The sequence below is a fragment of the Ursus maritimus genome, unplaced genomic scaffold (assembly GCF_017311325.1).
Source record: "Ursus maritimus isolate PB19 unplaced genomic scaffold, ASM1731132v1 scaffold_8, whole genome shotgun sequence".
In the NCBI taxonomy this organism is placed as follows: domain Eukaryota; kingdom Metazoa; phylum Chordata; class Mammalia; order Carnivora; family Ursidae; genus Ursus; species Ursus maritimus.
The window spans coordinates 52,377,693-52,401,235 of NW_024426996.1; the positions used below are offsets into that span (position 1 = coordinate 52,377,693).

At 43.6% G+C, this 23,543-nt stretch overlaps 1 protein-coding gene and 1 long non-coding RNA gene across 2 annotated transcripts in view; both read right to left on the minus strand.

Annotated features, from left to right (window-relative positions):
* Positions 1 to 250, minus strand: part of LOC121101401 — a 6,811-nt gene extending 6,561 nt beyond the window's left edge. The window contains exon 1 of the long non-coding RNA XR_005833383.1: positions 148 to 250. This is a non-coding gene — a long non-coding RNA (uncharacterized LOC121101401). The remainder of the gene's footprint in view (positions 1 to 147) is intronic.
* A 6,280-nt stretch (positions 251 to 6,530) lies between these two features.
* The window catches only part of NWD2 (NACHT and WD repeat domain containing 2), a 171,186-nt gene continuing 154,173 nt past the window's right edge, over positions 6,531 to 23,543 (minus strand). Inside the window, exons 5-7 of the mRNA XM_040625410.1 lie at positions 20,173 to 20,317; positions 14,488 to 15,077; positions 6,531 to 10,463 (exon numbers count right to left, since the gene is read on the minus strand). Of these exons, the coding sequence (XP_040481344.1) occupies positions 6,531 to 10,463; positions 14,488 to 15,077; positions 20,173 to 20,317 (4,668 nt within the window). The remainder of the gene's footprint in view (positions 10,464 to 14,487; positions 15,078 to 20,172; positions 20,318 to 23,543) is intronic.

Sequence of the window (23,543 nt, forward strand, 5' to 3'; positions counted from 1 at the left end):
TTTTTTTTTTTTTTTTCCTGCCAGAAGGAAGTAAAGAAATAAAAACGACCTGCGAGAGAAGTCGGGGAAATAATGCCCCAAAGCCGAGCTCGGCAGAAGGCAAGCCCGCGGCGGGGCCCGACGCGCGGGGCGGGGGACCGTCCCTACCTGGGGCCGGGCGGCGGCGGCGGCGGCGGCGGCTGCGGTAGCTGCGGCGGGGTCGCGGCGCCCATGGCTTCGCCGGCCTCGGGCGGCCGCGCCGGGAAACACCAGCGGCTCAGCGCCGCCCGGAGCCCGCCGCGCTCGCAGCGGCCGCCCCGGCGCGGTCATTGGGCGGGCGCGTCACGTGGCGCGGCCGGCGGGCGAGCCTCCCCAGCACGCGTAACCCTTTACCTGCGCGCCCCGAGCCGCGCGGGGGGCCCCCCGGCTTCCCGACCCCCGGAGCCGGACTGGCCCTCCCCCGGTGCGCTCGGCCTCGGGGCGGGCACCGCCGGGTCGCGTGCCCACCGCCCGCCCAGGCCGGGAAACGTCTTGGTGCCTACTTTTCTGTCGTGCTGGAGGGAGAGGGGAGCCTCCTATGATTCTGGACGTCAGTGGGGAGATCCAGAAATGCGCCCCCTGGCAAATAGATCTGTACCCCTCACCCCGTATTTTTGTGTTTGGGGTTCCAGCCTCTTCCGTTTCGACCCCGTGTGCGCCCTATCGCGTGCCGGCACTATCAGAGCGGCGGGTCTGAGACACAGCGCGGACGCTACCGTGACGTAACTCGCAGGCAAGTTGCACACACTCGCCTGCACCCTGGAGACCACAGTGGGCGCTCAACGAGGTCCTGCTTCCCCCGCTCGCCCCCCACTTCCCTCTCTTTTCCCGAGCTGTTGGAACCTCGGCTGCAACACCGTGTCCACACCGCCTGAGCTCCACGCCCGTTCTGGTTGCCGTGCGCGCACCTAAGGTGGGTGGAGAGCTGGTGGCTTTACCTGAAAATATTGCTCAGGTGTTGGAAGTTCTTCTCACCTGTGCTCTCAAGTTGGGATTGATAGGAAAATGTGTGAAGCAACTGCGCCACCTAGCTTACCCTCTTCCTTCCCCTCTTCAAATTATCCAGGGAGAGTCAGGATAAAACGGGCTGCTGCAGAATAGGACAGAGTAGTATTGAGAGAGGGACATACTGTCCTTGGTTTCTAACGTGCCCACTTTAGGGATTCCAGCCCCATTTACACATTTGTCACCCTTTATGGGAGAAAACCCATTTTGGGGGTATCTTGCCAGTCGTGTAGTAGCTGCATGCTTTAAAATGATAAATTTAGAGGGAAGTTACATGCTAGTTTCCATCATTTTCTGATAGAACTCTGTCACAATAAAGCATCCTCATGTCCAACGTGTAGTGGATGCTTTAGTAACGTCCACAGAATACTGGCACATTTACCAGTGAAATTACTCTGACCAAAAAGACATTGGTATTTATCTTAGGTTTTGAAGTGTGGTTCCCAGGCTAGCAGAATCAGCTTCATCTGAAGGGATTCAGTAAAAAATATGCATTTTGGGGCTCTACCCCAGACATACAGATTCTGAAATAGTTGGGGATAGGGAGGGTGAAGTAATCCGTGTTTTAACAAACGGTGCACACTCCAGTTTGAGAACCACTGCTCTGAATATGCTTAAGCAGCTGGTGAAGTTACCTTCATCTATCAAAGGCTGGGATTCTGTAAAGCCAGAGATGGTGGTGCTATTGGTAACCTTAAATTCGGTGTGTAATTTGTCACACCGATACACTGAAATGAAACCCTCCAATACGACCATATACGTGTAGTCCGTACTTCAGATCACATGGAATGCCAGATGGAGCTCTGCAGGGACCCTTGTGAAAACTACAGAAGAAAAACCTATGGTTTCTGGACACGTGTGGGAGTGAAACACCATGATTCAGTTAGTGTTTTAGGTGTGTTCCTGTTTTCATTGGCATATAAATCGTTCCCAACTGATGAGTCATGGAAGATAGGAAGACGAATTTGTTTGAGTGGATTTGTCAATAGAGTTCTAAATTTGTCAATATGGTTCTTAAAAAAAAAAGGCCCACAATTTAAAAAGGTTTATGGTATTGGATTCTATTATAACGAAAAAAACCATCATCTTATGCATTATTTAGATTTTTGAGAAAGAGATAATGGGTTGGATTCTTTGCCTTTAGCTACAATTTCTCCACTGTGTGGATAGCACATTTCCAGTTGCCTGCATGGATGTCTTTACTTTTGAACTCTCTAGGTCCAACTTCATTTTAGTATTTCCTTCATTTTCATCTCCTAAACGTATTCATTTTACATCTGTAATTCCACTGTCCACCCAGTTTCAATTGGAGCTGGAATTCTGTGAGTTCTCCCTTGTTCATCACACAGTTCTGTCAGTTAAGCCCTGAAATCATGCCTCTTCTTAGCATCCTCGCTGCTGCTGTCCTACATCAAGATCTTCTACTTTCTATCTCAGATCATTACAGTAGTTTCTTTACTGGTCCCCAGCTTCTGGTCTCTTCCATCTCTGATCCATCTGACATAGTACTGCCTGAGTCATTCTAAAATGTCATTTCAACCAGGCCTTTTCCCTTCTCAAGAGCTTTCCCACGATTCCCTATGAGTTACAGAATAAAGTTTAACTTTATGTATGTATGTATGTATTTAAATAACCTCTACAGCTAATGTAGGGCTTGAACTCTCGACCCTGAGATCAAGGGTCGCATGCTCTACTGACTGAGCCAGCCAGCGTCCCCAAAATAAAGTTTAAAAAGCCAGCATAGCATTGGAAGTCATCCAGAGTATATGTCGACTCTCCCTGTTTGTGTTCACGCAGTTTCCTTCATCTGAAATGTCTTTTTGATATTCTGACAGCTAAGTTCCATTTGTCCTTCAAGCCTCTACTATTACCACCTCTTGGCCATTCTTTTTGAATCCCAGTTTGAGTTAATTGCGCCTCTGCGGTGTATTCTCAGCACCTGCGTTTCACTTTTATTAACAACTTTTTTTTTTTTCTTAATCACTGTCTTACATCTAATTTAGTTGTGTCTCCTTTAGATTGTAGGATTCTGGAGGGCAGGGGTTGTACATGAGTACTTTTCAGATCATCTTAGGGCATAAGCACAGTGCCTTGGACAAAGCCAACACACAGTATTTGTTGTGTTCTTGACCCTGGGAAAGAAGATAATTAAGTTTGTTAAACAACAAACTCCATGTATATGAAATCCTTTTATTCACTCCTCTACATTCTCTCAGAACCGAAAGGGAAGGTTTAACCTTCAACCTAAAGGATTTAGATTAGAATCCAAGAAGGAATGCCCAGCATGGGTAGTGGAGTTAAGGAGAGTTTTCAAGGGGGTGGGGAGTAAATCCTAAACAGAAATAAGTCTCAGCCACAGGAAGATGAAACTGGATAGATAATTTCTTCAATTTGTTTCTTAATGTCTTGATTTTAAGTTTCTCTGAGAATGATTGTTTCATGAAACTAAATACAAAATTTTCATCCGATTATTTCCTAGTTACCATTATGTAGACTCTTCATTGCTAACTTGTTTTTAAAATTTTTTTTGTGAGTGTGTGTGTGAGAAAAGATTCTCAGTTCCCAGAGGCAAGAAATGGAAAAAGGTGCCTATGGGAGGAAGATTCCTCCTTGGTCCTGCCCTCTCACTTGGAGGCAGTTTATGAGTGGGACGACTCCTCGGTTATCATTCTTCCCTCCTTGGGCCCAAGCCCCAGAAGGAAGCACACTGTCCTTGCACTTACCCACAGAACTTGTTTCCTATCTGTTTTCCTATGAAGACTGTGAAATCCTAGAAGGCACAAGCTACTTTACTAACCTTTACTAACCTTTGCCTTCCCGGCAAAATGCACAACCAGATAACTCTTTGCTGAACGAATACATCAGCAGTTGTGGTGTACCTGAAACTGCTGGGAGTTTGCAAAGTTGGAAAACATTTTGTAGGCCATTATCAGTAAGTGCCTACTGGATACTCAATACCATATTTTATGCGCTTTGGAAAGGGTAACAAAAACCACATTGACGGTGTATTGAAATCCTATTCAGCGATTCCCCCTGGACCTCTGTTTCTAGATTTTTACATCTGTGAATTTGGAATATTAACAGTACCTACCTCATAAGGCTGTTGTGGAGACTGATGGCTTAGTACATACAAAGCTCCAAAAATAGAGTCTGGTGTACAGTAAGCATGAACAATTATTATTATTGCTGAAAAACTCTAAGTACACTTGCAAAAGTTGGGGAAGAAAAACTCCATGCAAATCTAAGTCGTTTACCTTTTATTCATACAAACAATACATACACAAGACTGTACATTGTTTGAAGACTGCAATAATTTTCTAGTGTAACAACTCTGTAACAAAATTTAACTAAATGTAACATTTATGAAAATATAAATCTCTGATTGGGTAATTCTTCCCAACAATACAAAGTTTACATAAAAACATTCAATATGAGCTATCAGTTGCAAACAAGTTAGGAAAAATCATTCAAGTCACTTGTTAAACTCTATTGGCTATTACATAGAATATTCACACACTACATTTAATCCATCTAGGCATTTAATTCTTAGAAATGTGTGGCATGGAGGTCCAACTGATAATGACAGGAATAGGAATGTGTTGCCTCAGAAGAGCTAAAGAAAAAAAAAGCACTGACTCATACAATTAACTCCAGGTGATCTCTACGTGGGCTGAGCCTTCGCTGGGCTACCCCCTTTCTGGCTGGTAGCTAGACCAGGAGGAACATACTGAAAAAAAGTCTTCCACCACGGAGTGGGTGTTCATGTCTGAATCCCATCTCTGTACGCTTACATGTCAAACTGCTTTCCAAATTGAAATGCAATGAGCTTGGATTCCCTTTGGATTAGATCACTTTGCTTCTCCCATTTGCAAAAACAATCCAGATGTCACTGTCTTTTTCCTCACATTGCTCCCCCACACCCCTATGAGGGCTCTAGCAGAAGCTATCACTCCTTTTATTTTGCAGCTTACAAAATCGAAAGATCTACCTGCGGATACGCGATGAGTGTGTGGCCAAGCTGGGCTGAGAGCACATCAGTTCCTTGGTCATCATCCTGCCGCCACAAGTCACTCCCATCACGTTCAAGCCAAACTGGTGTTACTGACACCCTTCGAAAAGTCATCCAAGGACATGCCGTGTGGAGGGTATGATAGGAAGAAAATCACTTTCTCCCTCTTGGGATGTGATATTTCCTTTTAAATAGGTGAAGTAGTGTTTAAAAAGTATTGAATACCATTTCACAGCTCTGCTTTGAAACGGATAAGACTATAAAAGGCCCCAAGGAGCCCTCCAGCGGGAAAGGTGACAGAGGAAGAAGCCTACGGACAGTGTGGGGAAGTAAGAAAGTGATTACAAACAGGGACAAGAAAGAACCTTTGGACACCCTTAAGATTTATGGAATATTTTAGCACAAAGACAGGCATATTCAGTTTGTCCCCGAGTATTTGGTCGTCTGTCTGCGTCTTACACAGGAGAGAGGAGGAATGAGAGTAAGGCAAATGTCTTCAGTATTTCGTAGATGGTGTGTCAAGAAAGCTTTCTTTCTGTTAAGATTTACCTCAGGGATTTAGGAAATAATGTATGCTTCCATACGACTGACTGAATAGCCCAGACTTTTGTTAGTACAATGATGGAAATGAACAGATGTCTCAACCAAATCTGTAATGCCCTTTCTATAATTCCGCTTTAACGCCCAGCACAAATAGGCATTTCAAAAAGACATGAAAAGATTGTGGTTTCTTATTCAATGTGTTTCTTTTGCAGCCCAGGAAGTAGTTTAAAAATCTATGTTCCATTATACAGAAACCCTTGCATGCAACTGTCTCAACTGTATTTTAACGAAGACTGACGGTGTGCTCAGTAGCCCTATGAGAGTGGTACTTAGTTCTTGTGCCCAGTCCAGTTCGTGGCCTCCCCTTTCACGTCCTTTCTCCTGGGATACTGGGAGTACAAGGGGGCGTTTTCGTTACGTGATTTTGCACCTTTTGACCTTCCATCTGCAGACTGGGTTTACACAGTTGTCAGGATTGTAAAATGTTAAGGAGAGATTAAGGCTGTGTTTACTTATGGCCGCACAATCATTGGAGGTCAAACAGCTCTTTGTGTTCACAATTTCAAACGATTTCTGTAGAACTAATTCCAGTCCGAGGGGTCTGTATATATAGCTCTAGCCTCTGTCATCTGAACCCATGGAAGGAGTTAAGCTGCTGCTTCCCACGCAGCTAACGTAAAAAGTAACCTCTAGCTTCCAGTTGATGCAGCCTGTTAAACACCATTTTTAGAAATTCTCTGTCAAGGTGTCATTCCTGGATTAACTTTGACAAAAAGAGCCAACTCAAAACCGATTTCACAATTCTGTCTTTCTGACGAGCATGGTAACACTGGAACTCCAGCATCTTTCCTGTCTTTACGGAAAGGAGTAGCTTATCGTTCGGGTGACAGAAGGTACTTTTTTTTCCCTTGTGCGTGTGTATCGCGCATGTCTGCTAAGCAAGAAGAACATTCTATCAGTTGTCAGGGGTGTAGCTGTGGCCCCTGGATTCCAGGGCGGAGCACACGCGCTCGTAGCAAGGATTGTGTTTCTTGGACGGTGTCGCCTCGTTGGGCTCAGTGGAGTCACTCACCGTGATGGGACTGTCTCTCGCAAAGACCTCGGTAGACTCTCTCCACAAGCAATCCACGGACACTTTAAAACAGTAACTGCTACACTTTGGCCGGGATGCCTGGGTTGCGTTGTTGAAAATTTGTCTGCTGTTTGAAGTGGCAATTTTAATTTTCAGTGCGGCGTCTACACGGTCTACCACTGTGTAGATCCCTATACTCCCGTCGTCAAAACCCACAATGATGTTCAGGTGCCTCTGTGAGAGGGCAAGAAAAGTCGGTGTTTTGTAAAGGGAACAAGCCCCGATATTTTTGCCATCAGCCAGCCTCATTACAATCAAACTGGATATTGCACCGTTTTCATCCTCTTCCTCCGCGTTTCGGAAACAAATGTATACCAGGTAGCGACCATCTCGAGACAGCCTTTGCCTCCAGATGACCCCAGAGGCGTGAACCACCCGCAATTTACCGCTGTGTAAATCTAGCACATTGATATTTTCATCTCCCCTGGATATAATGCCTAGCTTTCCATTGGGAGAAATTTCGAAATCCTCCAGATTTTTCAAGAAGTTGTTTGGAAGTTGCACTCGGCGACAGATTACTTCATCTGTCAGACTCCAGATATTCACGGTCTCGGCTGATGTGATAAAAACAATGATGTCAGGACAGTCAGGGATCAATTTAAAATTCACAATGGTCGTGCCATCTTCGCAGCAAAATTTCTTGGTGATGCTTCCCGTCCAGAGACTGACCGCCAGCACTTTGCTTTTGGTCATGCCCACCACGAAGGTATTCGCTGAGGTTATGAACGCATTCTGCAGAGTGGTCAAAATGTTGCAGACCCTGTGGCCTGTGGCCAGTCTCCAAACCCTGGAGGCATTTTCCTCACAGAGAGAGACCACGAACTGGTCATTGTGTGTAATCAGCAGCTGAGAGATTCTCTGCCCATTAATTCGGAAGAGGTTCTCACCGCTGCTGGTGTGCCAGACGTACTGGCTGCTTTTGTCATCTGATGTCACCATGACATCTCCAGAGGACGTCAGTACGCAGTGCTCGACTGTTCCTTCATGCTTAAATACTGCCTCAAGGAACCCACTGCTGAAGTTCCACTTGTGGACACAATCCGAGCCATCCAGGGAATAAATGATTTCCCCCCTGGCGGGTAATACCAGGCTTTGGATGGGTTTCCCAGTCTTATCTATGTTGGACATGGCAGTGATTATATCTATATCCCAGATGGAAAGAACACCACTGGTGGATAGAGACAGCAGCATATTGTGGTGACTGGATTTCACGAGCTTGACTATGGTACCTGAGATTTCCTGTAAGCTCGCCATACATTGGCCTGTGTCCCGCCTCCAAAAAAACACAGCTGAGGTATTTTCCATGGTGGCGATGATGCAGTCTCCGTTTTTGGACAGCACAGCAGATATAAAGCGTTCGTTGTGCTTAGCTCTGAACTTCTCAGCCACCTTCCACATGCCGGTATCTAAGAGCTCGATGCTGAGGGCTTTACAGATCAGAATGGCATTCTGGTCCTCTGAAAGTTCAATGCTGACCACCTCGCTGTCTTCTCTTCGGCAGTCAAAGTCGTCGGTCAGCTGGGGATTGGAAATGTCCTCAGTATTCCAAACTGAAAGGCTTCCCTCACTGTCCACCATTACCATTTCTTGAGCCGTGTCCAAGATCAGAAGAAACTTCACAAACCCACCTGAAAATTCAGATGTCACCGTACATAACTTCTCTCCACTCCCTAAATGAAATATGGTGGTGGTGTTCAGGTACTGTCCACAGAAAGCATACATACCGTCCAGAGAGCACTGGACGCAGGTCACTTCGTACCAGCAGTGGAACTGGTAAAGGGGCCATCCGTAGAGCAGATCGATGACAGTGACATCTTTGCTGGCTTCAAGCCACGCGAGGGCATGGTTGACGGACAGCGTAAACCCATTGATGTAGGTGGAGCCGCTTCCGTGCTTGGTGCCTTTGATTTCCACTTCAGACAGAAGACAAGAGTTTACGTTGTCGTAAATCAGCAAGGTGTTGTTTGTCGTAGCCACCACCAGATACTTTTCGTCGCTGGTGAGTTTCATGCCCAGGATGACGGACTGCGCTGTGGTGATTTGCCGGAGGAGCTGACGGCTTTCCACATCCCACGTGCTGATGGAGCCATTTTCTAGAGCTGTGAGGACAGTGCTGGGGTTACACGTAGGCAGAATCTCAGTGACATGCAGGTGACTGGAGGACAAGGGGAGACGCTCTGGGCTATACGTCACGTCCATGGATGAATGCAGTGGCACAATGGAGCAATATTTGGGCCCATCTTTGTCACATTCTAAAAGGAGGTGTCTGAGTTTGGGCAGGGAACTGACAACAGGCAGCAGTCTTTGCTGGAGCTCTGCCGAAAGGGAGCCCGGAAATGCAGTGACCTTGGTTTTGATACCGCGGAGAGTGCTAGCCAGGAACTTCAGCTCCTTCTCTTGTGAGTAGTTGTAAGCCAGCTCGATGTCTGAAAGCACTTTGTCGAACTGGCCGATTTTGATCATGGTATAAAGCCAGCTGAAGTTCATGATGATCCCGTAAAGCAGGTCATCGGTTTTTCCACACCTTGTCAGGTGGTGCAAAAGCTCTGACATTTTCCGATGATTGACGAAGAAGATGTCAGGCTCCAGGGGATTACATTGGAAAACCCAGGGCTGGTCTGGAGCCTGCCTGTCAAAGGAAGCCTGTTCCATGAAGTGCTTCTCTTCCTCAAGCAAGCTTCTGCTCTCCAAGTCAAGGCAACCATTCAAGTAGGGGTCTTCGAGGCAGAAAACTTTCCTCCTGCCCCCTGACCAGACTCCCAGAAAGTAATCTGCCAGGATGGTGTGCATTTCACGCAGGTCACTGTTGTCCTGCAGATACAACTTCTGGGCTATGAGCTGCAGGTGTCTATTGGCCCAGACCAGGAGTGTGACGTTCTTCACGTGTCTTTCTATTAAGTATCCGCTGAGACCCTCCTTGAGCCTCGCGATGTAGAGATAAGGTACTCTCAGGGGATTGCTGGGCCTAGCGCTCTCATTGAGCTCATTCATCACACTGTTGTCTAGGGCCAACACATCCTCCAGCTCCATTTCACTCAGACCCATTTTGGCCATGGTGATGTAACCGAGGGCCCTGGAGACCAGTTTCTGACCACACTTCTTCTCCAAGGACCAGAAGAGCTGCTCTATACTTTCGTGAACTGTGACACAGAGGGAGGATTCATCGACGTCTTTGTGTGATCTCCAATGTCTCACCTCCCTGAAGGTCAGGTTCACAAACATAGGCAGCGTGCACTTGGAGAATGCGTTGTTCACGTAAATCTGCTGGCCGGATGTGACCTTCCTTTTGACCCGCAGCAGCTGGTGTTTGAGGACCTGGCTGCACATCTTCCTGTCCCGGGGAATCAGCTCGATGTAGTTGGCTTCTTCATGGATAAGGCACCTCAGTTTCTGCAGGATCCCATGTCTGTTGGGCAGTGTGGACAGCACTATTCGTACGAAGCGGGGAAGGTGAGCTGGGAGCCACCAAAGCTTCCTGGCCTCGTCACTCTCTGAGAGCTGCTCTAGGGCATCGAATATTATTACTAGAGGTCTCTGCAGTGAAGACTCATTCAAAAGGTTTATAAATAAGTCACGGAGGTCATGGATCTTCTTAGGGTAGCTTTGGACCAGACACCGGTAGTTGACTGCCAGTTGTTCACAAACGCTTAGAAGGAGAGTCTTAAGGTCAGTACTCATGTCTGTGGTTCCTAGAAATCTCATGACGACTACTGGGTCAGATTCTGGTCCTGTGTCTTCATGGAGCCAGCCATAGGCCTAAAACATAAAGGTCATATTTAGAATGATAATATCTATTCACACGGTTGCGTACAACAGCATTTCCTCTCTCCAGAGGTCAGACTTCCGGTTACCCTGATCATGCAGACAGTGACCTAGAACCAGGAAATGGGAAAACCTGAGAAGATCAAAGAGGGGTCACGAAGCTCATGCACTAAAACCTATAGGTGAGACCCTCAGGATCACTCTACTGAAGGTAATAAAACAGTGATAGTAGTATTATTCAATCCCAAGGCCGCACTTAGCTTGTTGTATTCTGAAAGTTACAAAGAATTTCATAAACAGTAAATCTGCATATCCAGTAGGACCAGGTTTTCATCCCTGAATCCTGTTTCCTAGCATGGTTGCTGGCGCACAGTAGGCGCTTAGTAAGTATTTGTTTAATGAATAGATTAAGTAGTGATTTACACATTATATTGAGTCAAATATTTTCACTAATTGAGATCATTTAAGGCTGATCAAATTCCTAGCTAATTAGAATGTGATAAAAATAGTACTAAAATACTGAATATAATCCTAATGACTCAGAGACATTTTACTATATTGTGGTGCCGTAGGGTCGTCTTTATGATTATTTATCATTGTCATAAAAATCTGTAAAATGCTGGCTAAAACTTTAAGCTCTGTGTTTTATAACAGACAGCTCACTATATATAAACAGTCCTCGCATTATCTCTCTGTAGCGCAGATGGGATTATAGTACCATTTAACAGAAGAGGAAACCAGTCCAGCCTGGATAATTGGGTTGCTCAGAGTTGAGCGGTTACCTGGAGACAAAGCTGGGTTTTTTTTTTTTTGTTTGTTTTTTTCTCTCAAATTGTAGTGTGAAGGAGATAACATATATGAGGGGGTTGTTAAATTTAGTATTTCTCTGGCTGGAAAGGCAAGGACAAGAAGGGATATGATCAAAGTATTAAAAAAAAAATCCCAAAGTCTATTTTTAGGGAGATAATGTCTTTCAGTAATCCTTGGAATTCACCAAGGATACTGCTTAGGAAAGGATGTATTTTATACGTGAGGAAGTAAGTTTATGAAACTTGGTTCCTCAAGGTGTAGTTCAGGTTAAGACATGAGTAAGTTTAGAAAAAAAAATGTGTGGATGTCAGTTTCAGAATGAGCTATTAAGGAAAAGAAGCAATTTACGGTTTAGCCCCAGCCTTTGAAGCCAATATGGAGGAAGATAATCCTGCCATCCTACTACAGCTGTCTTTCAGTGGCAAATCAGAAGCAGCACAGGGTATTTTGTCCCTACATGGATTGCTTATGATTATAGGTATTGTCCTCGCTCCTCCCAGTCACGTGCTGTGGAGGGTGATCCTCTGATCATGAGACTCGTGTCCGTGGAAATGCTGGGCACGCAGGAGATAACCTCGAGATAAACATGAGACATCTCTCTGCATTCTCACAAGGAACGTGAAGTCACAAAGAGAGCACAGGCTGTCGTCGGCGGGACAGGCATTTCCCAGGAGAGAGGCGAGTGGAGCAGAGGCAGGGGACCTAGAAACAGGTGAGGCTTCTTGGGGACCAGAGTCCTGGATTGTGAATAGACACACTCTGGTGGTTGGACAAAATATCCAGAAGAGTGAGAGCTCAGAAAACCATTTCTCAGGTTGACCAACTCGGCTTCATGACCCCCTGCCCCAAGGGGACCGTTGATCTGTGCAGGGATATCAGCGCATTCCACACAATTCTGTTCCTCCTGTGCTGCGGCGCATGGACTTGCATCACAGCGAATATAGTCAAGTCCAACAACATGCGCCCTTCCACCCACTTTACTCTTCCCTCTTCTGGAGTGAAAAAGCCCTAGAGTGAAGGTGAAATGGTGCATGTAGATGTTTTCTCATTAGGTTTCAGCTTCCATGTGCTCCTCGTACTGTTGTTGTCTTGTTGACTTGGAACAATTCTAAAGTTTGAAGATTCATACAAATTAATGTCCACACACACACACGCACGCACACACGCACACACACTTTATTTTGATGCAACATGGCACCTGAATGTAAGCCTGCCACTTCATCTGCTGTTCCATTAAAAAAGAACTATGTCATTTAACACTAGGAGAAACGCCAGGGGCACCTGGGTGGTTCAGTCTGTTAAGCGTTGAACTCTTGGTTTTGGCCCAGGTCATGATATCAGGGTCGTGGGATTGAGCCCCGTGTCCAGCTCCACACTCAGTGCGGGGTCTGCTTTGGATTCTTTTTCCCTCCTTTCTCTTTCTCTCTCTCTCTCAAATAAATAAAAATCTTTAAAAAAAATAAAAAAGAAAAACCAGCAGCTGGGCTTGGCATATGAAGAGATGGTGAAATAACTTTCCTGGGGACTTTTTAAGAGTAAGTTTATACACCAGATTTTTGGCCTCTGAGCTTACTTTGAAACCTAATCCCCACATAAGGTACAACACAAGTGTCCCTGTTCTTGTCCTCAAGATGACCTCCCTGAGATTGTGATAGCACATGACAGATGACCAAGAGTGCTCGTGAAGTAAAAGAAAGCTCTGTTCTTGAGAGTATAACCACAGGAAGAACGATATAGAGATTCTGAGGTAACACCAAGATAATATAAACCATCAGACGTGGACATCCAGTGCAACAGGAGGGTACAACGAAACCAGTTTAGTCCAGTTTAGACTGACATGTCAAGACAATAGACCCCACATTCCAGAGTGAGGTCCCACACCACCATGCAAGATTTGTAAAGGAGTTGTGAAAACCAGTTTTACTACCTTTAGTGGATGGCCCAGCTCCAGCCTAAAAAGGAGTTTCAAGAGGCCAAGAAAAACATTGGAGATTAGGGTGCTGTGGGTCATATCTGTTACCATCCACTCCCAAAGGGGACGGCTGAGAGATGTCCTCACTTCTCACCTCGGGAAAGGAGCTGCAGTGGGCCACTGACAGGGTGTCCCCTAGAGCTGGGGACACAGGGAGACAGATGTTCTCAGACACCTGAGAAATGTGGAGGTTGACTGACAAGGCTGGCTAGCTCTTTGGTTGGAGGAGGGATGGAGAGCAGCTGTTTCCCAGGGCAAAAAATACCTGAGAGCTTCCCATGTGTCACATGTGGGCCGCTGGCAAGACTGAGCTAACAGAGGTTTTTGTTGGTTCTGTTTTCCTCAGGTCCTGTCTGAGGGAGCTTGCTGGGCTGTGGGCCTTGACAGAAAGGTACTAGAAGTGTGTGGCTGGGTGTCTAGGAGCCGTGGAAGTGACCGGCCAGAAAAAAAAAAATCCCCCTCTGTTTAGGGAACTGTACGTAAGATAAGATGCTCAGGGAGGACAGGGCAGGGGAGGCGGGAGGGAAAGGACGTCCAGCAAACTGGGAAAAGGCCTCAGAAGAACTAGGAGGCAGCTTTACACACCTGCCAAGACCACAGAGTGTGAAATCCAGTTTTCAAAACAGTCCTGGTCACGTAAGAACTTTCTGGCCACCTTATGTTTCCTACTTCCCTGAAGCCACAACGCTATAGGAGTCACAGCTCTGTAGGGGTCATGTGCTCGGGTTAGGGATGGAGGGGAAGAAGTGCTGCGTGGTGAAAGAAGGAGAGGATGACCACACCCCCATTTCCCAGCACAGGGGCCTGGCTTACTGTGAGCCTCGGCTGTGGGAGAGAAATAGAAACTCAAGTTTTAATTTTTCTCTTCGACTGGACAGATGTAATTGCTGAGCAGAGAATGACTTAGTGTCCAGAGCAATAGGAGGGCTTGTCTTTGCTGAGAGCGACGAGAAGAGTTGTGAGATCTGCTCTAGTTCCCAGAGGGAACTAGCCTCACAACATGAGTTTGACCAATGAGAGAAAAAAATAGAGCTGTTCTCTAACTGTACCCATGTGCCTTACTCTTTCAGGATGACCATTATACCAGCATAAGGGAAACACCAAAGTATCCCTTCCAAAAAGACTAATTATAATTCAGGTAGTAAACACAGAAAATGGAGATGAATTTTGACCAATTTATCTCCTCCCCAAAGTAAAGGATTTTACAAATAAGCTTGTGAAAGAAAAGGCTCTCACCTTCTTTGCCACTTCGGCTAGCAGGAGGGTCTTCCCCGTACACGGCCCACCATAAATGACGAGAGGGTTGACGTGCCCGGTTTTGCTGGGCAGAACGTATTTATGCACGATGTTGAGGGATTCACATTTGTACTCGTAGAAGGAGGCGTATGTCTTACATAGCGAGGAATGCTGAAGGATTTCATCGTAGAGCGTGTCGGTTTCGGTGTCAAAATTCTGTTGTACGGTTGCCTGAATGATATCTATCATGTCCTCATAAAATTGTTTACCGAGTCCCTCGATGTAATGATTTTCTATTTCTTGGGAGTAGCCCAGTTTCATGTCACAATGAGTAACAGACGTGTACACTCTCAGATTAGATGACGCGACGATAGTCGGAATAAATTCATCCCTGAGTTTTATCAGCTTCTCTTGGGCTTCTGCGTCCCGCATCATCCTTGGTTCTGTTCCAGTGATATCCATGTATTTTCCCATCTCCGGGATTTTCACGAAGCGCTCAATGTTAGCAATTTTCCGAATGTAGCAAACACACTTCTTCAGGAATGCTGGAGTTTGCTTTCCTAGAGCAAAGTCAAACTCGTCCTCTATCGCTGAAAGAAAACATGGCCCCGGGTTTATTGTCTAGACCAAAGACGCGGGGGGCCCACACCCCCCCACCCGCGCTTATGTCTCGAGTTCCCAGTGGGAGATTATTTTGCTTGCAGTGGGTAGCGGAGTCTTTTGTAGATTAATTTCTTAATTCCTTAATTCCTATCTCTCTTTTCCTGAACAGCCAGGAACCCAGTACAATGGGTTTTAATTAAAATTAATTTCCTCCCCAGTCAGAGGGAGAGCTTGAATATAAGCATAAGAGAAAAAGCATACCGAGTTTATAGTTGATTCTTTTAAGTTCCTATTTAGTTTCTCTCTCAGATTTAAGGGGTTCTAATAGCAAAGAGCAGGGACCAACTGGGGCCAGGAAAGAATGAGGAAGAGGCCAAATGATGTCTCTCACTGACTTCTTCCTTGTCACTCTCTCCTCTACAGTGTGGCTTCACCATTTTGAGGACGCACTGTACTCCAGACAGATACGTGGACATAGTAATATAAAAGCATGTTAAACTTCTGATCGTGCTCTGATTAGTGATCAATCTGAATGACCACATCACTGTTAAATTCCATTATATCCACTGGAGCATGTACAGAAAAATGACTTAGGATGTAAATGTGTTTCTTCAAAGATAAATCGGGTTATACAACACATTGGCTTACACACAAGTAAATATACGTCATAAATCATTGAGGCCCCATAAGAGCACTTAAAACTGGAGCATCAATAACAAAAACATCACTTGTGCATGATTTTAGGGAGGAAAAATAAAAAGGAATAAAATAATTAAACCAATGGCAATGAACTTTAAGGCAAGCAATCTTTTAAAACTGGCTGCCTCTCCTCAATTCTCTGCTTTCCTTCATCCATTTGGTCTTAACTGAGTGTCTACTATGTGCCAGGCACGCTGCTGGTTACTCAGGATACAGTGGGGAGAGAAAACAGACAACTCTGAGAGAAAAAGCCATTGTGGCCCTTACAGTCCGGTGGACGATGGTGGACATGAATCCCAGAGTCCCACAAATAAATGTATTATGATTGTTTTTAGTCCTGTGAGGGAGAATAACATGGTACAATGAAAGCAAACAATCAGGAGGGCTACCCCACTTGGAAAGGTCAGCGAAGGCTTTCTTAAGGAGGTGACTACTAGGCAGCGATCTGATGGAAGACTGCGGGGGTGGGGGGTTGGGGTGAGCCCTGAATATGCAGGACTGGGCTGGCCAGAAACTGAAAACATTTCAATGTGCTGGCCTCTACTCCAACATCAAACAAAACCGAGAATATACATGTGTTCTCTACAGTAACTATTAAGGAAGAGGGGAACTGTATTTTTAAATGGTACCTTTTAGAACTCTCTTTATAATTTTTTCAGGAATGATAGCCTTCAATCAAAAGCAATGACGCAAGTAAAAAAGATCTGTTTATAGCCACCAGGGTGGAGTGAGCTGGTCATCAGTCCATGTTACTCAGGGTTTTGGTCAGACAAGTTGGTTAAGGAGGCCAGTCAGAGGAGCTTATACAACACATATATCTACTCTTCTTTTACAAGAGTAAGAACTTGTAATGTAGATGAGGCAAGATGTAAGAAATTCGCAGAAAGCAGCGTTTGGCTCCTCTCTTTTCCAGCCATCTGTGTAACATGCTAGGAGGCACTCTGGATGAACCAGGTGCCTGCCTTCTGAGGATCACGAGGAAGGACGTGTCAGCCTGTAGGATGTATACTAATGGATGATAACCAGAGAGAGGCACCGTCACCTCTGACTCCCAGGAAACAAATCAACTCCAACCTAACTGCCACTGTTATCACCTCTATGGGAAATACGTGTCAATCAGGAGTGCTGATTATAAATGCTTTGTAAGAAGACATAGAGACAGACCAAGTTGGTAGAACCCATCTAAGCTTTGCTTAGGGCAAAAAAAAGAGAGACTGTACATAAGAATGACTGTTGATGGTATAGACTTAATAAGTATACCCGAATAAATGGGTCATGTGAGACAAAGTCAACTCTATAGAGTTCTTTCTTTTTTTAAAAAAGACTTTGTTTATTTATTTGTCAGAGACAGAGAGTGAGAGGGAGAGAACAAGCAGGGGGAGCAGCAGGAAGAGGGAGAAGCAGTGTCCCCACTGCCTAAGGAGCCCGATGTGGGACTTGATCCCAGGACCCCGGGATCATTACCTGAGCCAAAGGCAGACACTTAACCGACTGAGCCACCTGGACATCACTATACAGTTATTTCTAGAAGCCAAGTGCATCCTCATGATTTTGGGGGACTTTTATTAATAATTTCTGATAGTCATTGGTCTATAAATACTATAAACTTCCCCTTTCTTACCAGAATATCGTATTTGTTTTCTGTCCTTACATTTTTCTAAATATCCTAAAGTTTAATTGGTCATGGCACCCAACGAAGATAGCATTAGGAGAGTTCCAGCCCTGGCATCTACCATTCATGAGATGTAAATCCCTGAAACTACTATTCCTGAGACCATTCAGTTTTAATGTTCACGGTTGGGCACATTTTGGGGTCTATTTTATTTCTCTTCCTCTCCTGTTATTTATAAAGGAGAAAGTAGAAGTGTGAAAAATTAGGGGCACCTGGGTGGCTCAGTTGGTTAAACAGTTGACTCTTGATTTCAGCTCAGGTCATGATGTCAGAGTCATGGGATGGAGCCCCAGGTCAAGCTCTGGGCTCAGGGTGGAGTCTGCTTGAGATTCTCTCTCCCTCCCCCTTTGCCTGTCCTCCCGCTCGTGTGTGTGTGTGTGTGTGTGTGTGTGTGTGTGCATGTGTGCTCCCTCACTCTCAATAAATAAATAAATACATCTTTTAAGAAAAAGAAGTGTGAAAAATTACATTCAGATATAAAGAGTTCACCTTTCCAGATTTACCTAGTATTCTCATTCCAACATTTCTGAAAATATTAAAGTAATATGGATATAGTAATCCATTTCAAAGAACTGGCACTTCTCTAGCCATTTTTATTGTGTAGACATGGTCTTAAGATGAGTTTGAAATGTAAAATCAATTAAATTGTTGTGAGCATGCATATCTTTAAGAGACATCCCCCAAGCAGAAAACAGTCCACTTGTAGTAGTTCATACTACGTAATATGAAATTATTCATCTTTGTATGGCTGGCCACATGGACAGAGTTTTTTAGTGTACAGAAAATTAGGAGAAAGTGTTTGCCAGTGAAATACTTGAACACTAGAATTGTATGATTCTAAATAAGAAATACCCTCTGAATAAGAGGATACCCTCCCCAGACTGGGGTCTCTTACATCAAGAATAGGAAAGCTTTGGGGCACCTGGGTGGCTCAGTCGGTTAAGCGTCTGCCTTTGGCTCAGGTCATGATCCCAGCGTCCTAGGATGGAGCCCTGAGTCAGGCTCCTTCCTCAGCGGGAAGCCTGCCTCTCCCGTTCCCTCTGCCTGCTGCTCTCCCTGCTTGGGCTCCCTCTCTCTCTGTCAAATAAACAATAAATAAAATCTTTAAAAAAAAAAATGACTAGGAAAGCTTTCTCTCTGGGCATTTTCCTCAAATACAGCACATGTTTAGGATCAGGGTAGTTCTGTTCTTGATAACGATGAAGAACTAGAGTTTCAAAACTGGATAAAAAAGGATCCCAAAGGAACACAGATGTTTGTAAGTCTGTGTATTCTAAAGATAGTACTTATTCTTGCCAATTTTAATATTTTCAGGTAGAACTAAAACAAGACCTAATTTTTGATGGTTTGTCGAGAATGAATTTGCCAAAATTACATACAATTGCCCTGAGTTTGAAGTACACGTATACAGGGAGAATGGTATCGAGCGCCTTTTAGGTTTTTGCTATTTCATGTGATTCACAAAACCGATCTGAAAATTCAACTGCTATTGCTTTTTCCTCAATAATTCTTCACTACCAATTTTTAAGATTGTATTTATTTATTTTAGAGGGTTGGGGGAGGGGCAGAGGGAGGAGAGAGAATCTTAAGCAGACGCCCCCCTGAGTGTGGAGCCCGACAGGGTGCCAGGCTCCATCTCAGGACAACCCCCCTGCCCCACGAGATCATGAAATCAAGAGTCGGAGCTTAACCTACCGAGCCACCCAGGTGCCCCTTTACTATCAATTTTTAAAATAAATGTTATATATCGGATTACTTTTACCCAGTAGTGTTTATCCCCTGGAAAGTACGACTGACATATTCCTTCACCTCTGTGGTTTCCTGTGCATCCTTTAAAAATAAAGCCTCCTTTCTATGGCTGACAAGGCTGACACATGAGTCTCTGCTCAGTGGATTTTTGTTTGAAGGTTAAATTAGATCCTGCCACTGCCTTTCTTCTTTATTTCTCAACCTCCAATGGCTTCCCAGCTTACCCAGAATAAAACATAAGGCTCTTACTATGGCTTCATCTCTCCTTCCCCAGGCCTGGCTACCTTCACCTTCTTCCTGCTTCTGGAACTTACTAAGCACATTTCTGTCTCAGGGTTCTTCAATCTGGTAATCCCTCTGCCTGGAATTCTCTACCTCAGATATAGCACAGCTGGCTCTGACTGTTTCTGTCTTTCTGCTCAAAGTCCTCTCCTTACTGCCCACTCCATCTACATCTGGACCCCCACATCCTCCATCAGCCCCTATTACGTGTCCTGTTTGTTCATATTCCTTATCCTTTCTGAAATGATCCTGTTTGTTTATTTGCCTATCATTTCTTTTCCCCCCACTAAAAAATAAGTTCCGAGAGAGAGAGACCTTGCCTTCTTGTTCATTGTTGTATCCCCAGTGCCTGGCACATAGCAGACACTCAATAAATGTGTGCTGAGTGGGTGAGTGAATGAATGAACTGAACACATTGGCAGAGTCTGGTCTAATACGTGCAAACCTCCTCTGATTTCTTTTAAAATCGCAGTTTCTGGAGAAGTCCTCAAATTAAGTAAAGCCTTATCTATTGGCTAAACGAAAAGAACACTCGCCTCTCGAGGAGAAGGAAACATTTAGAAAAATTAAATTTCATCAGGCAGTAAATGACATGAAATTTGTAGACCCACAAGAGGGAAGCAGTGAATGCATCTATTACTGATCTGTTCCTTAGTTTACTGAGGATGTGTAAAAATTACCTGAGAACAGGTACCTCTTAGCTTGGCTATATTTCATTTTCCCCTTTTCATGTAACAGTTTCACAGCAGCCTTAAATATCTTCTTGATCTCATCCGATATCTCTTGCCAGGTCTTCTCATTGTCAGCTTTGGCAGAAGGCTGCATCTATGAAAATGTAAAAGTGAGATATTAGTCTTAAAATCATCAAAGGAAAAAAATCAATATTTAAGCACAAGAAAAGCACTATTATTTGAAGGTCTACTATGTGCCAATACTATGATAGGTGCTTAACAGGTCATACCTCATTTAATGCCCCCAACAATGCTGAAAGTTAGAAATCATCTCCATGTTATATGTCAATTTGCCCAAGCTACACAGAATTTGTTTGTTGGGCTTTCTTATTGTACTATGTATTCCCCCCCCCCTTTTTTTTACATTTTTATTTTCATCCTAGGTAGTTATATTAGGTGTACAATATACAATATATTGTATATATTGAATATTATTATACAATAATATTCAGGTGTACAATATAATGATTCAACACCTGTACAACACCTGGTGCTCATCACGACAAGTACACTCCTTAATCCCCATCCCCTATTTCACCCTTCCCCCCACCCCCTCTGGTGACCATCGGTTTGTTCTCTATAGTTAAGAGTCTGTTTCTTGGTTTCTCTCCTTCCCTCCCTCTCTCTCTTTTTCCCTTTGTTCATTTGGTTTGTTTCCTAAATTCCACACGTGATTGAAATAAAATGGAATTTGTCTTTCTCTGACTTATTTCACTTGGCATAATACTCTCTAGCTCCATCCAAGTCATTGCAAATGGCAAGATTTCATTATTTTTGATGGCTGAATAATATTCCATTATGTGTATGTATGTACATATATACCACGCTTCTTTATCCATTTATCAGTCGATGGACAGTTGGGTTGCTTCCATATCTTGGGTATTGTAAATGCTGCTATAGACCTAGGGATGCAAGAATCTCTTTGAATTAGTGTTCTGTATTTTTGGGGTAAACACCCAGTAGTGTGATTGCTAGATAGTAGAGTAGTTCTATTTTCAACTTTTTAAGGAACCTCTATACTGTTTTCCAGAGTGGCTGCCCCACTTTGCATTCCCACCAACAGTACAAGAGGGTTCCCCCTTCTCCATATCCTCGCCAACACCTGTTGTTTCTTGTTTTGTTGATTTTAGCTATTCTGACAGGTGTGAGGCAATGTCTCCTTGTAGTTTTGATTTGCATTTCCCTGATGATGAGTGATGCTGAGCATCTTTTCATGGATCTGTTGGCCATCTGTGTGTCTTCTGTGGAGGAATATCTGTTCGTGTCTTCTGCCCATTTTTAAATTGGATTATTTGTTTTTTGAGTGTCGAATTTTATAAGTTTTTATGTATTTTGGGTATCAGTCCTTTATTGGATAAGTCATTTGCAAATATCTTCTCCCATTCCATAGGTTGCCTTTTAATTTTGTTAATTGCTTTCTTCCCTGTGCAGAAGATTTTTATTTTGATATAGTCCCAGTAGTTTATTTTTCCTTTTGTTTCCCTTGCCTCAGGAGACATACCTAGAAAAGAGTTGCTATGACTGATGTCAAAGAGGTTACTGCCTATATTTTCTTCTCAGAGTTCATAGTTTCAGGTCTCACATTTAGGTCTTTAATCAATTTTGAATTTATTTTTGCGTATGGTGTAAGAAAGTAGTTCAGTTTCTTTCTTTTGTATGTTGCTGTCCAGTTTTCCCAACACCATTTGTTGAAGAGACTGTCCTTTTCCCACTGGATACTCTTTTCTGCTTTGTTGAAGATCGATTGACCATATAATTGTGGGTTTATATCTGTGTTTTCTATTCTGTTCCATTGATCTATGGGTCTATTTTTGTGCCAGTACCATACTGTTTGATCACTACAGCTTTGTAATATAACTTGAAGTCCAGAATTGTGATGCATTCAGCTTTGATTTTCTTTTTCAGGGTTGCTTTAGCTATTCAGGGTCTTTGTGGTTTCATATGAATTTTTGAATTGTGTTTTCTAGGTCTGTGTAAAATGCTGTTGATATTTTGATAGGGATTGCATTAAATGTATAAATTGGTTTGGGTAGCATAGACATTTTAACAATATTTGTTGACCCATGAGCATGGAATTTCTTTCCATTTCTTTGTGTGTTCTTCAATTTCTTTCATCAGTGCTTCATAGTTTTCAGAGTACAGTTCTTTCACCTCTTTGGCTAGGTTTATTCCTAGGTATTTTATTGTTTTTGGTGTAATTGTAAATGGGATTGTTTTCTTAATTTCTCTTTCTGCTGCTTCATTATCGCTTTACATAGAAATGCAACAGATTTCTGTACATTGATTTGTATCCTGTGACTTTACTGAATTTGTGTATCAGTTCTTTGGTGGAGTCTTTTGGGTTTTCTACGTATAGTAGCATGTCCTCTGCAAATAGTGAAAGTTTTACTTCTATCTTACTGATTTGCCTTTTATTTCTTTTTCTTGTCTGATTGCTGTGACTAGGACTTTCAGTACTATGTTGAATGAAAGTGGTGAGAGTGGACATCCTTGTCTTGTTCCTAATCTTAGGAGAAACACCTCTCCATATTTCCCCATAGAGGGTGATATTAGCTATGGGTTTTTCATATATGGCCTTTATTATGTTGAGGTATGTTCCCTCTAAACCTACTTTGTTGAGTGTTTTTATCATGAATGGATGTTGTGCTTTGTCAAATGCTTTTTTTGTGTGTCTATTGAAGTGATCATATGATTCTTATGCTTTCTCTCATTAATGTGCAGTATCATGTTGATTGATTTGTGAATGTTGAACCACCCTTGCAACCCAGGAATAAATTCCACTTGATGTAGTGAATGATTTTTTTAATGTATTATTGAATGCAGTTTGCTAATATTTTATTGAGGATTTTTGTATCTATGTTCATTAGGGATATTGGCCTGTAGTTCTCTCTTTTAGTGGTGTCCTTTTCTGGTTTTGGTATCAAGATAATGCTGGCCTTATAGAATGAGTTTGGAAGTTTTCTTTCTATTTCTATTTTTTAGAATTGTTTGAGAACAACAGGTATTAACTCTTCTATAAATGTTTGGTAGAATTCTCCTGTGAAGCCATCTGGCCCTGGACTTTTGTTTTTTGGGGGATTTTTGATTACTGATTCTTTCTTTCTTTCTTTCTTTCTTTCTTTCTTTCTTTCTTTCTTTCTTTCTTTCTTTCCTTCCTTCCTTCCTTCCTTCCTTCCTTCCTTCCTTCCTCCTCCTTCTCCTTTTTGATTCTATTTCTTTGCTGGTTATCAGTCTCTTCAAATTTTCTATTTCTTCCTGTTTCAGTTTTGGTAGTTTATATGTTTCTAGGAATTTATCCATTTCTTCTAGGTTGTCTGATT